General features: G+C 38.4%; 2 protein-coding genes across 3 annotated transcripts in view; one reads left to right on the top strand and one right to left on the bottom strand.

The window, feature by feature from the left end:
- The window catches only part of LOC110055001 (uncharacterized), a 17,270-nt gene continuing 486 nt past the window's right edge, over positions 1–16,784 (bottom strand). Inside the window, exons 1-10 of one of the 2 annotated variants that reach the window (XM_020761381.2) lie at positions 11,559–11,871; positions 9,630–9,831; positions 6,390–6,428; positions 5,702–5,813; positions 5,051–5,205; positions 4,420–4,536; positions 3,906–3,990; positions 3,576–3,719; positions 1,606–1,851; positions 1–972 (exon numbers count right to left, since the gene is read on the bottom strand). In XM_020761381.2, the coding sequence (XP_020617040.2) occupies positions 932–972; positions 1,606–1,851; positions 3,576–3,719; positions 3,906–3,990; positions 4,420–4,536; positions 5,051–5,205; positions 5,702–5,813; positions 6,390–6,428; positions 9,630–9,830 (1,140 nt within the window). In that variant the 5' untranslated portion in view covers position 9,831; positions 11,559–11,871 and the 3' untranslated portion in view covers positions 1–931. Of the gene's footprint in view, positions 973–1,605; positions 1,852–3,575; positions 3,720–3,905; positions 3,991–4,419; positions 4,537–5,050; positions 5,206–5,701; positions 5,814–6,389; positions 6,429–9,629; positions 9,832–11,558; positions 11,872–16,784 lie in introns of those variants that run through there. The other variant, XM_020761382.2, reaches the window with a different exon arrangement.
- The window catches only part of LOC110054994 (uncharacterized), a 14,519-nt gene continuing 12,466 nt past the window's right edge, over positions 14,732–16,784 (top strand). Inside the window, exon 1 of the mRNA XM_089282036.1 lies at positions 14,732–14,820. The gene's annotated coding sequence lies outside the window, so the exon portion shown is untranslated. The remainder of the gene's footprint in view (positions 14,821–16,784) is intronic.

Here is a 16,784-nt window from a genome sequence, read left to right on the forward strand (position 1 = left end):
TGTAAGCTTGTATTTTTTTATTTCAACTAATCTGCCATTAAAAAGAAAACCTGGTTATTCTTTCAAAAACGTTATTTAAAAGATGCTGTTTAACATGGTTATTTTCATATTTTACATGGCAAACGTAACAGGCTGTGCCGTACGTAACGTTTGTTCAACTGAAATTACGTATCATTTCTTTCAGAGACCGGCAATATGAAAATAGCAATTCTTTACAGTGATCGCTAGACAACTTTTGAAAAGATAGTTCTGAGAATTTGAAAGTGCATCGCGATGTTAATATTCTTTACATTCTCTCACCTTCCTCCTTAAAAAAGTCAGGAGAAACTCGTTAAACATAAAAAAAATGATTAATATGAATAATAAAAAAGCTATGATTAAATTGATTAAAAGTGAAATCAAGGAAGAATTTATCGCGCATCTTGTCTTGGATCGTTTTCTTATTTCATGTGGAGCTCTTAAATTTCCCTTTGATAAAAACAAGCAAAATATAATAAAAAGACAAAACAAACCATGAAACTAACCCTTTGGATTGCAAACAAGCATTTCACAATTTTCTTAGGATTTTTAAAACAATTGTCGATTGGCACCTTTAAGATCTTTCCGACTTTGTTTAGTGTATATGAGTGCATTTGATTTAAGACAAACTGTCAAGACATATCAGTAATACGGTAGAAAATTTTGCAAAAGCACTGCTTTAAGTTGAGGCAGCTATCTGTATGTCGTTTCATCATCTACTACTTCCTCACTGCTATTGGTGTTTCACTGTCTGCACTTGCGCAATAGACCATCGCTACGCGCGTCATTCTGGGATAAGCGAAATGGACCGAGCGCTCTACTTTATGCCCAGTCCACTCCTGCATCAGTATCGGCGACGGACTAGGGCGACCAGATTACTTCTCAACACTGGATCCTCTGGACCTCTTAACTTCTAATAAAGCGTCAAGGAGGGCAGAAGCAGTCTTTCAAAGTCTGGCAAGAAAAAAGTAACACTCAGTTACATCTTTACTTAAATTTATATGTTGTGAACGCTATCATGGATGGATGGTTGCGTGGTTGAAGCAGTTTCATTATCATTGGAATCTTTAGCTTAATTACGAAACTCCGGTCAGTGTGTGAATTATACATGTACACCATCCTTGCTACATATCGCAAAATTTTACCACCGTCTGTCTTGCAGAAATACTCAAAATAACTTAACAGATTCAGATTAAAATATGGGCGCTTTCCATTCAACCACAATGCAAACACCAGAACATTCGTTAATTGTTCAATTTCCGAAATGCGAACCATGATTATTCAACCGAAAATTTCGGGTTGAAAATCAAATGGAACAGAAATTCCTGGTGAGAAATTTTCAAAAACGTGCGTATTGCTTGCGAGGTTGTTCTCTTTTCCGGAAATTGTAGACAATGCTGTTCCATTCACCACAAGAAATTCCCGGAAGTGAAATCGGAAATTTTGGTCGAATGGAAAGCGTTCTATGTCTTTCTAAAGGGAAATTATCCCCTGACGTTTTAGCCTCTTTGGGACTACTGCTTGCGGATGTTGTCCTGAAAATACTATTAACACTTTCAAAAGACCTAAAAGCTAGTACAGTTATACCTTGTTCTTTGACAAAGCCATTATTGTCCAGATCAGCAAACGCCGATATTTCCTGAACTTCTTCCTCACTTATTCTATCCCCATACCATACGTGTAGCGCTTCTTGTATTTCAATGACTGATACATGACCTGTCTGGTCCGGATCGAACACGTTGTAGACACAGGTCACCTCAGTTTTTTCATGTTGCTCTGCTACAATTTCCTCCAGGAACTTGATAACCTCGCCGAAGGTTACCGTTTGTTTGTCTAAAAGGACATTAAAACTATTCTGAATACTTTTCAGGCTGGTGTTTAGTTAGAAAAACAGGTAAAATGCCGTTTTTTATAGTGGACAATGCGCTTAGCTACACCAAGCTACTTCTCAGGCATGTCACTTAAACTGAGAGAAAGAAATATTTCAAATAAACATAATAGGCTTAAAAATCCCAACTGGTGGGCGCGGGGCAAACCAATTGGCTATTTTAATAAAACAAGCATGAGCGAGGAGTTGAACTAGGGTCTACCGAGAAACAACTCCAGCTGAGTAGTCAGAGCGGGACTTGAACCCACAACCTGGAGCTCCAGATTTCAATTCCGGTGCCCTAACCACTGCTTCCCATGATAGGGCTGGTTGAATACGTTGCTCATGCGCAGATTTCGTCTGGATATGCGCGAACAGTATTTAATGGACAGTTTCCAGAACGTTATCACATGAACTTGCCAAAGTGATACAAAATGAGTACCAGTTTTGAAAATTTAAAGCACAAATTTGTTACGAAAACTGAGGTTGCTGGATGGTAAACCAGCTTTTCCATTCAGTAGCTCTTACTTAGTTTTACTTTAGATCCAAACAAATCAGCGCTACGGATACATTTTACATTGGTCCTAAAACGTGCGCCCTTTGATATATATAAATCACGCTTTTTGCCTTTCTTTGGCAATCGTTCTGTCGAGGAACTATTGGCTAATAGTTACCTCACGGAAATTTGATGTTCTTAAAACTTGCATATTTGTCGGAGAAACGAAGCTTCGAGGGCAAATATTTGGGGGGGGGGGGGGGGCAGGGATGGCGCAGTGGTGAGAGCGCTCACCTCCCACCAGTGTGTCCCGAGTTCGATTCCCGGACCCGGCGTCATATGTGGGTTGAGTGTGTCGTTGGTACTCTACCCTACCCCGAGAGGTTTTTCTCCGGGTACTCCGGTTTTCCCCCCTCTCGTCAAAACCTAACATTTGAGTGAGTGAGTGAGTGAGTGAGTGAGTGAGTGAGTGAGTGAGTGAGTGAGTGAGTGAGTGAGAACTTTATTAAAGTGTCAAAAACCTTATAGCCTTCAAATAATACACCATACTAATTAGGGGACACTGCTAAAAAACTATACTAATACTAATATTAATACATTCCAAATTTCAATTTGATTCTGGAATGCACGGGCATTTCTGAACGAGTTCTTGTGATCTTCTTGGTGCTCCGTGGTTAAATAAATTACATTTACATACTCACATATTTTTAAAAGAAAATCAAATTTCCGCGGGGCAGCTATCAGCCGATAGTTCCGAGACATGAACACTCTATTGTCTACACTCTATTGTCTTTATTGTTCACCACTTAATTTTCTTAATTCCGCGCTTCAGTTCAAAAAAATCATATTGAGTTACTTTCAACTTTCTTACATGAAAGGCGCGAGAGCCCAATGTAAAATTTGAAAAAGAAAACAGACAAACTGGGTCTCTCAATTATTTTTTCTATAAGCCCGCGCCCGCATGTTTACAGAGAAATTTTCACGGACAAGTACTACTCATCCGGGTATTTTCCTCGGACGGGCACTATGGGCTGATAGTGTCCCTCCGCGGATGAACAGTATCGCGTCACGTAATCAATTTAAACTAATAAGAATCAGAAAAAAATTAGCGGTGAATTGTAATGTTATTATTATTATTATTATTATTATTATTATTATTATTATTGGTAAGGTCACTGTTCCTCGTCACTTTACCTGCTAACTCAAGCTCATTCAAGTAGTCCCAGGCCTCTGCCTTGTGAACGTTGTAGCCCAGGTTTCGAAGCAGTGGGAACAAAAACTTGAATTGTATCTTTCCAGTGGCGTGCACATCAAACATGGAAAACGCTTCTTCGAACACTGCAAAGAAATTAGAAGAAATAACAACGATTACTCGATAATTCCCCCTGAATATATAACATAAAGATGGTTTTCTCTCAGGTTTTCGAAATTTTGCTTGTAGAATCACGAGGTGCATCGCAATGGGCAATCCTCAGAAGAAGTGTAAAAGAGAAATTGGCATCAGAGTTTTGTGTCAAATCGTACCTTCCATATGATCTTTATTGAAAGCCACCTTCTTTCCCGTGTCTTCATCGTCGCAATACATCGAGAAGGCCTCGTTTACCCTTTGCTGAAAGATATCAGACGTCGTATGCATATCTGTTGCTATATATATGACTATATATCAAATGAATAAATAAATATATGTTATTTGCCGACGAGAGGTCAGGTCCGTATAGTGAAAAAACTATGACTGAGGTCCCGAAAATGCTAGCATTTTCAAGTCCGGGTCACTGGAATGCTTTTAAAGTCAGAACTGAACGAAATTTTATCAATTTACGAATAGATGAGCTTAGAGTTTGTCAGCTACTCTTTTCGTAACATCTCGCTATAGCTATTTTCAAGCGTACAACTAGTCGACATTTTCTTTGTCCCACGCTCGTGTCATGTTGATCAATTTACCTTTCACATTTCATTAACGACCCTAAAAAATTCACCATCTGTATTCACTAGTCGACATATTGTTAAGCAAGGCAACTTTACTTTGTCTGTAAACTACCTCTCTTATCTGTGCTCTTTTGACGGAGAACTTCAGATGTCCTTCAGCTTGTCTCAGGGCATGCATGACTTCCGAGGCGTACTTCAGAGAAGCTTTACCCAGGTAGAAATCATTGATCTGAAAAATATTAAAGAACTCGGCCACCATTCTTATAATTTAGGTTCTACAAGTTTCGAACACGGGGGTGCTCTCTTATATGAGCTCTAGAGGTATGTGCTGCCCCAAAGAGTATGGTTTTTCAGCCGTTTTGGGCATAAATAGGCTATCGATTTTGGCCATTTAGTCTTGAATAGGGTATAATTTTTGCACTCTAGTCTTGAATTGGGTATGTTTTTTGGAAGAAGTTTCTTTTTTATCATTATCGATAAGACCATCAGCAAAAGCCCTTCACAAATTATGTTTACGGGCAACTGTGTCAGGTCAAAAATAGGGTGTCGAATTTTTTGTCAGGTCAAAAATACGGTAGGGAAAATCACAGAGTTTGGTCATAAATAGGGTAAGTGTTTTGGACTGAGCGGGCCGCACACCCCCACTCAATTTTTCTGGTAGTAGCCCCCGCGGGGGGATCGAGTCCCAAGTTTCCATTTGTTATTAACCAAAATATACATGAATCGATAAAGGTTTATGATACCGCTAATATCTTATCGCCGGGAAACAGTTTTCCTTCTGCCAGGCTACCGGGCTTGATATCCGCCACATATATTCCCGGATAGTCCGCTTTGTCATCGGTTTCTGGTTCATCCACTAACTGAATCCCAAGCTTGTTGTTGTTTTCTCCTGATGTAGCTTTATGTAAAGAGGAAAAGATAATTGCATCGTGTGCAGTTTAGCGATAAATCTGATGTATTCAGCGTACGAGATTTTTATTAAAAACTGGATCATTGCATGATGCACTTCAAGAGTTTTCATTGGCTTAGCCGTCATGGGTTATGACACATTATACCATCATGGCTCTACAAATATGGTAAGCGTACGTGAGATTTTTGGGGGCTATGTGTTCTTATTTAGTTTAGTTTACCATCCTTTGGGAGCGTTTTTATTAAAAAAAAATTATTCCACTCGTGCTTCTTGGAAGTGAGATGATTATAGCCAACTTGACGCTACGCGCCTCGTTGAATATCTACCATCTCATATCCAATGCGCGCTCGTGGAATAATGGTTAAATATCCCCTTCATACGGCCACTAGCCCTTCAAATATTTGAAGGGCTAGTGACCGTTCCAGATCAATTGTACTTAGGAGCGAAATTTTAATGTACTATAGAAACATCTAGTATCTGAGACCTGATCCTGGTGTGGCGATTATTTCCACAGTCTCTAACTTCGCTTGCTGATAACTCTGACGGAGCCTCAGGGTCTGGACAAGTTTCTTCCTCACTTGCAGATCTAATGTGGTCTGCGAAAATATAAACATGATCTGAGTACAGCACATAATAGAATGCTCAGTAATGTATATCAGTGACTATACAAAATGTACAGAGGTGTCGGTGGCTTGTGCTAATTATTAAAGTTGGGGCTTTACTAGACTACAGTCCCACTATACTACTTGCATAATAATGTAGTAAAAATTTGCCAACTCTTCGTTTATTTTCATGCAATATATCAAACACGAAAGACCGTGTTTGACCACGTTTCCCAAACACCGAGATGAAAATGGAAAATACGACGCGTAGCAAAGTATTTTTGATGATCTTCTATTCGAGGTGTTTGGAAATGTTGTCAAACACAGCCTTGAGTGTTTGAAAGATCTTTTCAGTCAAAACTAACACCAAGGAGAAAACGGAGAAGCAATATCGTAAAAACCTATGCTGATTAAGATCAGATATCCAAACACCCTCACGGTCATAATTTCCTTGATGACTGAATTATTATTGAATTTGAGAACTACGCAAAGTCTACAGCTTTGAACGAGGCCATAGCCTAAACTGGCTTTAAACTTTGTTCAATTTGTCGTGGCTCAGAGAATATATACCTGAAGGAGTTTCTTCCCCATTTGAAGGTCAAATGTGGTCTGCAAAAATAAGTACAATAAATTGATGCAACAATGTCTCAAACGTTGTTAATTTCTCTAATTGCTTTCTAACTTTAAAAATATTATTTTCTCCATAATGTACATAGCGAGACCACAAAACGGCGCCTGGTAAAATGGGCCACAACTGGAAAACTAGGTCACGCCTAGAAAAATGGGTCAACCCTGGAAAAATGGGTCACACCTGAAAAATGGGTCAAACTTGGAAAAATAGGTCATACTTGGAAAAATTGTTCACACTTAGAAAAATTAGTCACACTTAAAAAAATGGGTCACATTTGGAAAAATGAGTCACACCTGAGAAATTGGGCTGCTCTTGCAAAAGTGAGTCACACTTGGAAAAATGAGTCACACTTGGTAAAATAATTCTAACCTGAAAAAATGGGTTAAACTTGGTAAAATGGGTAACACTTGGAAAAATGTGGCAAACTTGGAATAATTCGGCACACTTGAATAAATGCGGTACACTTGAAAAAATGTGATACACTTAAAAAAATGCGGCAAACTTGGAAAAATGCGTCATACTTGGAAAAATGCGGCACACTAGGAAAAATACAGCACACTTGAAAAAATGCGGCACACTTGGAAAAATGCGGCACACTTGAAAACATACGGCACACTTGGAAAAAAGCGCCACACTTGGAAAAATGCGCCACACTTGAAAAAAATGCGGCACACTGAAAAAAAAATACGGCACAATTGGAAAAATGCGGCACACTTGGAAAATGCGGCACACTTGAAAAATGCGCCACACTTGAAAAAATGCGGCACACCTGAAAAAATGTGCCACACTTGGAAAAATGCAGCACACTTGGAAAAATGCGGCACACTTGGAAAAATACAGCACACTTGGAAAAATGCGGCACACTTGAAAACATACGGCACACTTGGAAAAAAGCGCCACACTTGGAAAAATGCCCCACACTTGGAAAAATGCGCCACACTTGAAAAAAATGCGGCACACTGAAAAAAAAATACGGCACAATTGGAAAAATGCGGCACACTTGGAAAAATGCGGCACACTTGAAAAATGCGCCACACTTGAAAAAATGCGGCACACCTGAAAAAATGTGCCACACTTGGAAAAATGCAGCACACTTGGAAAAATGCGACACACTTGGAAAAATGCGGCACACTTGGAAAAATGCGGCACGCTTGAAAAAATACGCCTTACTTGGAAAAACGCGGCACACTTGGAAAAATGCGGCACACTTGGGAAAAGGCGCCACACTTGGAAAAATGCGCCACACTTGGAAATATGCGCTACACTTGAAAAAAATAAGGCACACTTAAAAAAATGCGGCACAATTAAAAAAAATGCGCCACACTTGGAAAAATGTGGCACACTTGGAAAAATGCGGCACACTTGAAAAATGCACCACACTTGAACAAAATAAGGCACACTTGAAAAAATGCGCCACACTTTTAAAAATGGGGCAAACTTGGAAAAATGCAGCACACTTCCAAAAATGCGGGACACTTAGAAAAATGTGCCACACTTAGAAAAATGCGGCACAGTGGAAAAATGCGGCACACTTGGAAAAATGCGGCACACTAGGAAAAATGTGCCACACTTGGAAAAATGCGCTACATTTGAAAAAACGCGCCACACTTGAAAAAATTCGGCACACTTGGAAAAATGCGGCATACTTGGAAAAATGCAACACACTGGAAAAAATGCGGCATACTTGGAAAAATGCGGCACACTTGGAAAAATGGGGCACACTTAAAAAAATGCGGCACACTTGAAAAAATGCGCAACACTTTTAAAAATGGGGCAAACTTGGAAAAATACGGAATACTTGCAAAAATGCGGGACACTTGGAAAAATGCAGCACACTTGCAAAAATGCAAGACACTTGCAAAAATGCCACACACTTGTAAAAATGCTGCACACTTGGAAAAATGCGCCACACTTTTAAAAATGGGGCAAACTTGGAAAAATGCGCCACACTTGGAAAAATGAGGAACATATGGAAAAATGCGGCACAATTGGAAAAATGCGGCACGCTAGGAAAAATGCGCCACACTTGGAAAAATGCACCACACTTGAAAAAATTCGGCACACTTGGAAAAATGCGGCATACTTGGAAATATGCGCCACACTTGGAAAAATGTGCCACACTTGGAAAAATGCGCGACACTTGGAAAATTGCGGCACACTTGGAAAAATGAGGCACAGTGGAAAAATGCGCCACACTTGGAAAAATGCGGCACAGTGGAAAAATGTGCCACACTTGGAAAAATGCGCCACACTTGGAAAAATGCGGCACACTTAGAAAAATGCAGCACACTTGGAAAAATGGGGCACACTTAAAAAAGTGCGGCACACTTGGAAAAATGCGGCACACATGGAGATATGCGCCACACGTGGATAAATGGGTCACACTTGGAAAAATGGTTTACTGAACCATTAAAGAGAGAAATTTGGATAACTGTACTTTCAGTTTCTTCCTAGAACTGCAAATATATTATTATCTAGACCGGAAATGAAGTATAGAAATGACGTCATCAATATCCTTAGTCATTGGCGAGGATATGGAAAATACAGCACTCGGGCCCCGGATGTAGTTTCGTATGTATTTCACGAGTGGTTTATGTTTAGAGAGATCGAGAAGATAACTCATTTTATTTTGCCAGATATTTTTCGCTCGTTCAGCGATCATCTTCAGTTGTGAGTTATTTTTCAAGTAACATTTGAATTTATGATAACAAATAAAACAATGACAATACAGATATTCAACAAATTAGGGGTCAGACACCAATAGCGGAAGAAAACAAAAGGGTGCACAATAGTAACGAGCTAATTAGACCGAGAGAGTTAAATTAACATGAATTAACTGTTTTGTTTCAAAAGAATTTTTCTCAGACAGATGATTTTTCGTGTTAATTTAACTCTCTCCATCCAGGTGTATCAATAGGTACTGGTGGATTTAATGCCGGGAAATAACCCTGCTATGGACAAGCATCCTTTCCGTAGAGGGGGAGGGGGGAAGGGGGACACTCGCACACTTTATTTTACCTTAATATAGGCAACATGATTCTTTACTTGTTGACTTATACTCAAAGACCTGGTTTAACTTAAATCATATTAGCCCTTCGTAAATTGACTTTCTTTAAAGTAAATTTGCGTTGTATTATTCTTGCTTTACATTACGTAATTTTTATATCGTACACTGTTACCTTGGTATCACCATCTTCTGATCTTCTTGAGTACTTTTTGTAGATCCTAATGGTTGTTAAAATAGCAATAACAATCCACAGCAACAAAACAAAAGCTACGCAACCGAAAAACAGAGTGTACGCTGCAATGGCGTGTGGGTCCTTGAGAGATTCAGCCGTGTCCTTTTTATGGCCTGCAAGTTTGGCAATCCAGGAACCCATCCTAACACGAAGAACAACTCATGTTAAAAATATTTGGTTTGTAGCCAGGCATCAGTTAAAACTTTGATGAAATTTTTTTTTGCCTGGCTTAAAAACTATAACAGGACGTTTCGGTTGTTGCAGCAACAAGAATTCCAATTTTTAAATTGCAGCCCCCTTTCAATTGAACCTTCATTAACACATTTATATATTGCACAGCTTTTTTCTTTTTTATTCATATAACATCAAGGACGCCGATGCTTATGCACATTTTTGGCTGAAAGAAGGTTACAGCAGCAACCGAAACTTCCAGTGAAAGTTCTTAAGCCAGTAAAACGTTTTTAATCAATTTTTACAACTCGTATATTTCAATGCAAAAATCAACAGAACCAATTTAACTTCTATTTTAAGGTGCCAAAATAGCATTTGTTCACTGTGAAAAGTTAGGGCTTCAAAGTGCTGTACAAAGGGAATTTATTTTGCCCAAATTAATGATTTTTATGTAGCTTTTGACGTAAGTAGATTCAGTACTCTGTTGGGGGAGTTTTTGTCATCCGGGATATAGACATTGCTAATCGTGGTCCACTTTCTCTTTTGCCCTGCATTCTCAGCAAGTGAAGGGAATATTCCTTCCCTTAACATCCTATTTTCTCTAGCTAGCGGTTTCTCCCTCACCTTTGCTGGGCTGATACTTCAGTATGTTTGTAATGTAAGCTTTATAATCTTCCCATATCAAAATACCAGGCTACACCTGTGGTCAATATGCTCCACTTGGGAGTGTTAAATTTTATTTCCCAGCAAACAGAGCGCAGTCTGAAAGCAGCACCCTCGCGAGTTACGTATATGTTGCATTGCAGAGTATTAGGAACAAAATACAGAAAGACGTTTTTATATTAACAATTTATATTTCCCTAAAAATGTCGAGAGATATTGTTGTTCAAAGGACTATAATTCAAAAAGCAGCGACCCTTGTGAACTTGAGAGGACTGTGCTGATTGGAAATAACAACTTTCAATTATCCCGTAGTACCCGTATCCTGTTGTGTTGGAAATTATGCAATTAATTAGACATTTCTGGGGGTTATCGATTTTCGAAACGGTGAGAAAGAACGTTATCTGACAGTAACCGAGTAACGGTTAAAGTTATGAGGATTGTTTACGCTTACGCCACTTTTGACTTTTAAAGGTCACTGTAGAACCATGAGGTATAGCAATCAAATCAAAGTCAAAAATATTTCATGGCTGGCTCACTTTCTCGGCAAATAAAGACTTGTAACGACGCCTGTAGATCTTCCATGGCATTCTCCTTTTTGGGAACAATTAGTTTATTTAATTTAGCGACTTTTTTTAAATACATTACTACGTCTTTATAGTAAATACCTGATCCAAATTTGTTTCAGTGATATCAGACTTGATGTTTTGGAAAAAAAACGCTGACATTTATCTCTGGGTTTTAGAATAGGCAGTTTCTTTCCGTGGTTTTATCAAAAGCACGTGCTCGAGCTGTCATATGTTATTAATTACAGACGTTAATTTGAATTTTCTGCTAACTAGCAATGATACAATAAATTTACATTTTCTGAAAAAGAACATGGATGCTAACAGCGCATTTAAAAATTAGTGAATAAAGTTGAAGCTTAAATAAAGCCTTAGCAAATAACTTTGAAACAAAGGATCACAAAGTGAACAACATTTGATCTTAAAAATCAAAGCGTTGTTACAGACCATGCATGCCACTATTCATGAGTACCTGCGGGTAGAGTCTGTCGCAAGAACCCTTTGTAACGTTTCCGTTAAGACACCCTCGTGAGTGATGTCACACTCAAACGTTTCTTCAACCAGCGAGAATCTAAGCTAGGGATACACGTTCTTTAGGTGTTCCCCACTGAAGTCGACATTTATCAGCGCAAAACAATTTTTTTTTCCCTCTTATGTCGCCTGACAATGTTGTCGCTAGCTTGACCTTCTCTCAGAAGGAATTCTTACGTCAAGTAAATGACGTAAGCTTTCTGTTGTTTGCGTATGCCCGATAGGCATCTCGTCACAGGGATAAAAATATCGGCTCTCTGATTGGCTAACCGGTTTGTAAGCCATTTCAAGTCAGTTGCGCGGCATTAATGTATCTTAGCAACGTTTATCCCCTGCAAAAATGAACACTTAACAAACCGAAAACAACATCTGACTGGTTTATCTTAAAAACACATCGCTTACCTAGTCGTCGGCCTGTAAATCAATCTTTTTTTTTTCGGTTGTTGCTCCAGGAACTAAAAAAAAAACTGAAAAGTTACTAGGATAGCGACAAATTGATTGTCAACGTAAGTGGCTATTAAAAGCAAATAGCTTTTAGCAATGACAGCAATTAGGCTATCTTTAATCGAGATAAAAGTTAAAAAAACAAGAATTCACACTTACATTAGCCACGGATTCATACATTGTCTTGTTTCCAGTGGATTTTTGCATATTAAGTAAGTTTTAACTCGAGTTTTAGTAGCCGGGTTGGGGGAGACATCAAAACGAGCCTACGTTAAGTTATATGAATGATTACAATCAATCAAGCATTCAATCGCGTTTACATCCTAATATACAATACATCTCAAACACAAGGCCTTGAATGTTAATGGAAATTCGATGTTGAATATTTACCTTTGTGAATCAAAATTAGAATTCAGAATTTCACGTTTTAAAGTTAAAAACAAATTCAGTTCATTTGAATTTCACATTGTTCAACTTACAAAACAATGAAATAATTTTCTTTTACAATATGAAAGGATATTTGAGCATTTGAGCGTACAGGTTGAAAGGACAACGAAGGAAGGTTCTTTCTTTAGTAAATACGAAACCATTAAAGCGCCTTAAATTTAGATTATACAAGTAATCATAACAAAACAAGCCAAACAACCTTGTACATCAGTTTCCCGTGAAGATACCTTAAGGTGGCGGAACACAGTTTTCGCGCGCGCTTTTGCTGATGCAATTCAGCGCGCGCACAAGGATTGGAAAAACAAATATGCCGTCAATAGAGCGATCCAGCGATCATTTTATTCACTCAACACCCGCACTATTTGTGCTATTTTTCTCTATATTTGAACGCAGTGTATTGATGGCTTTAGTGTCTTATTACAAAGAGATATTGGAAAAGGTAACGATGCAAAGAACCCAGCGATTCTCAGCTTTTTCTTTGTTACCGAAAGAACCCTCAAAGAACCCAGTTAAGGTCATTCCACCGAAATAGAACCTGCACTGAGATTTTTGTGAAACTTTGCCTATTGATTGTTTATATTATAGGAACTTAAATTTTGAAATAAAAATGAGGGGGTCCCATGTTCGTTTAGGAGCAACAGCACCTTGTTTATACCCATATAAATCCTTATAATAGCACCATGATTGTAGTCACGATTGCTTGCTGAATTCACGTTTCCGACGATAGCTTTTTGCTCTACACTGAGAATTGGTCCATATTTATTTTACACAGAGAAAGTTACTACTCAATTCAAAACAACAGTAAAAAATGATAGGTCACCATACTCGTTCGCGAGAAAATGACGATTTACCTCTATGGCGAGGTCTAGCTGTAAAGAAAAAGCCGCCATTTTTTAATGCACGCGCTCTAATCACGCGTGAAATTATGTGCAGTAGGGATGCGCAATGCAATACTGGGGAATGACCTTAAATAAATGGTTATGTAAGTAGGTAAAATGTATATTGCCCAACGTGTTAAACGTCAAGTTTCGTATAAAAAATGCCCTGGTGCATAATATTTATCCCTGCTATTTGTATAGTTTTTAATCAAACTTCAATGGCCTAAGAACAAGAGTTAATTGATGAAGATTAAAGACATGGTTACCTTGCATGTGGGAATTAATCAGAGATTTCGTAAAGTAAATACTTTTCTAACTGTCTTGTACAGCCAAAATTTCTCCATTAGTTGGACAATTTTTTCATAACAGGTTTACTCTGTAGCTGAAAAGTTTGTTAAAATGCCATTTATTTATTCAGTCCCATATCGTTTATTTATACTTTTAATTCAATTAATTATGACTCTGGTGGCACAACTTTGACGACAGATATTGGGCCCGTCCTAGGAAATAAGCAAAAGCACAAAACGACTTCAGCCGCTAGCTAGCGGCCTTGGCCCCATGGGGAAACTTCCATATGAAAAGGTCGGGGATGCTCGTCGTAAAACTTGAATTAAACCCCTAAAGGAGACCAGTCTGGGTGCGGTTCAAGCTTTATTTGATCTCTAAATGATACCACTTAAAATGGGATAAGCTTGATTACCAGCCACTGTTCAGGAAATGAGCCCGCGCTGATAGGCTGGACTGGAGAGACCGGCAGAAACCGAGCCTAAAAAAGGAGGGCGTTTTTATGATTACGTCTTCGATTGCGCCCTAAAAGATACTTTGACAGCTAAAAATAGTGGCGTTTCGTCATAAACACCCTAAGTGAGACCGGCATCCTTGATTTTTACCTTTGGGCGAGACGACTAACATCCCCGACCTTAACATATGGGAGTTCCCCCCCAGGTCTCGGCCAGCTGAGTGTGATAAAAACGACAGGCTTTGCTAAAGCCTAGCTAATTATGCGAGGATTATAAAAAAACAAACAAAAACTATTTATCCAATAGCAATCCTTCAATAACCACATGTAAACTGATGGCCTTGTTTACCGATTAATTTGTTACGCTTTCATTACCCTTGCAATACAGCTGAATGTTGCATTTCTTAGTTGTGTTTTAATTCCTAGCTATCAGCAGTTTTATACTAAAAAAATGATAAAAAAAAATACTTATTCATGGGCTGATGCCACCTGATATTTATCGTCAATGTTTGTTAAACATCGTTCACTGCATAAATAATTAATAGAACAGTCGATAAGAAATCAATTGACAGACCACTGGTTGCCAAACTTTGCCCGCCTCTTTGTTTCGCCGGATGGTCCATTCTACTTTTTAAAGTTTATGAGCGATATACTCATGTTCTGGGAGAGTTGGAAATGAGTACTCGGCGAGAAACGTATGTATTCCGATAATCATTTAAACGACTGACTTTTTTTTTGGTGTTTGTTGTCATAACTATTCGGATTTGCATTCGGCTTGCAACTGAGCCGCGTCCATTCCTGAAACAACATGTTCTAGTCCGCTTTATTTTTGTAAGCAAACGAGCAAGACATTTTAAAAGCATTGCTAAACCCACCCCATTAGCAAAGTTTAGGAACCATACCTTAAACGTAGAAAAATCCTATTCGCATTTTATTTAGTATTTATAACGACACTATGCAAATTCACTTACAGGATTCAAGTGAAGACACTGTTCTCGTTATGCGAGTCCTGTTACGTTGCTAAATAGTTAGAGAACAAAACATATGGTCTACGATCACTATCGCCTTGTATGGTTCATCGCGGCTTTTTATTACAGGAGATTTAACATTACAATTGAGCGCGCTTTCAAATCGGAAATTTATCACAAAGCAGTAGACGGTTTTTGCTTTGCTGAAGGCATCTGAGTGTTTGTTTGAACTAGGTGCTTCTCGATCAGATGGTGATCTTGTCTAAACAAAAATGATTATTGAAGGCACGTTTTAGTGAAATGCTAGACGTAGAAATGAGTTTTATTTCTCCCCGATGTTGCCTTGTTGCATATTCTCCGATATTGTCTTGACATCTGTCGCTGAGAAACAAATAGGCGTCGTGCCAATTAATTGCAAGGTTTCAAGACTTTGGACTGCATCACTTTGTTCTTGTTCTCGCTTTAAAATTCTTGTATTCGCCTCAAGCTGATTTATATTACAATTCCTTGTGCAGGTGTTTTGGCAAAAGGTCAATATTACAAGTACCCTGGCTAGCTAATGAAAATTCATTGGGTATCGCTAAGGAATTTGAATTAGTATCTGCAACTGTTTAAAGACAAGTTTTACAAATGTTTCAAAATGCTTCATAGTTTGAAGTTCTTGAAAAAACGTAAAGCAACACAGATATGTGACGAACTAGTTGCCATTTTGCTGCTTCGTTCTGTTTGGTCATAGTAATAGTTTATGTAGGCTTTCGGGCACTGATTCAGAACTAAATTTCTTCAGTTTCTGCACCGCAGATGTCTAACGACGATTCGCAAGAACTGGTTAATCACGCTCAACACAGGTGCTTATCACGGAAATTTTTTAAAAATATTCAGACTTGTTCGCTCGAAAGTTGATACGTGGCGCTAAAAGGAAGCTATTTTATTTGGGAAAATTGAACTGACGCACAAGATATGCAACTAAAAGCCTCTATAATGGCTAAATAACATTGATTTGACATTTAAATGGTCAGTCTAAAGTAATACTGTGTACGTATCTCTGATCAGTACTTAAAATTAGGTATTTTGATGAAATTTTGTAAATAGACCAATTATAGATATTCTAAGCTTTTATTTGTGACTTATTTAGCAAAGTGTCTCCTATTACTAAGTAGAGGATTATCCTTAAGCTGAGGAAAAAAATTTGGATAACGTTTTTCGTGATAAGAGGTAAGTGTTATCGAGGGCTGAGGCTGATAATTCTTATCGAGACATTGATTCTATTGTTATAATTTCCAGAGGTTAATATAAGAATTGGACACTCTGGTTGGTCGAAAAGCTCATCATATGACGCTATATTAACTCCGCTAAAGCTTGGTTACTAAGCTCGCCATCTTTGCCATCTCGGCAAGTAAACATGGCGGACGCTTATTGAATGAAGTTCAGTTTCATTTATTCGAGAGACATCACTCCAAGTCCAGGACATTTGAAAGGATGGAGAATTTTCAAAATGACTGCTGTCGCCCTTGGACCTAAAATCTTTTCAAGAACTCTTATTCAAGAATCGTAAACGCAGTGGTTGCGTCGATTGCCAGCAGGTCAGATCGATTGATCGATTTTTCGTAATGTTTCGCTCGTTTGTTTTACTGCCGAACTCGATTAGTAAATTGATTGACAATCGATGTACATGTAAGCTTATTATTGAA

The sequence above is a fragment of the Orbicella faveolata genome, unplaced genomic scaffold (assembly GCF_042242905.1).
Source record: "Orbicella faveolata isolate gen_17 unplaced genomic scaffold, um_ofav_v1 contig_12, whole genome shotgun sequence".
In the NCBI taxonomy this organism is placed as follows: Eukaryota; Metazoa; Cnidaria; class Anthozoa; order Scleractinia; family Merulinidae; genus Orbicella; species Orbicella faveolata.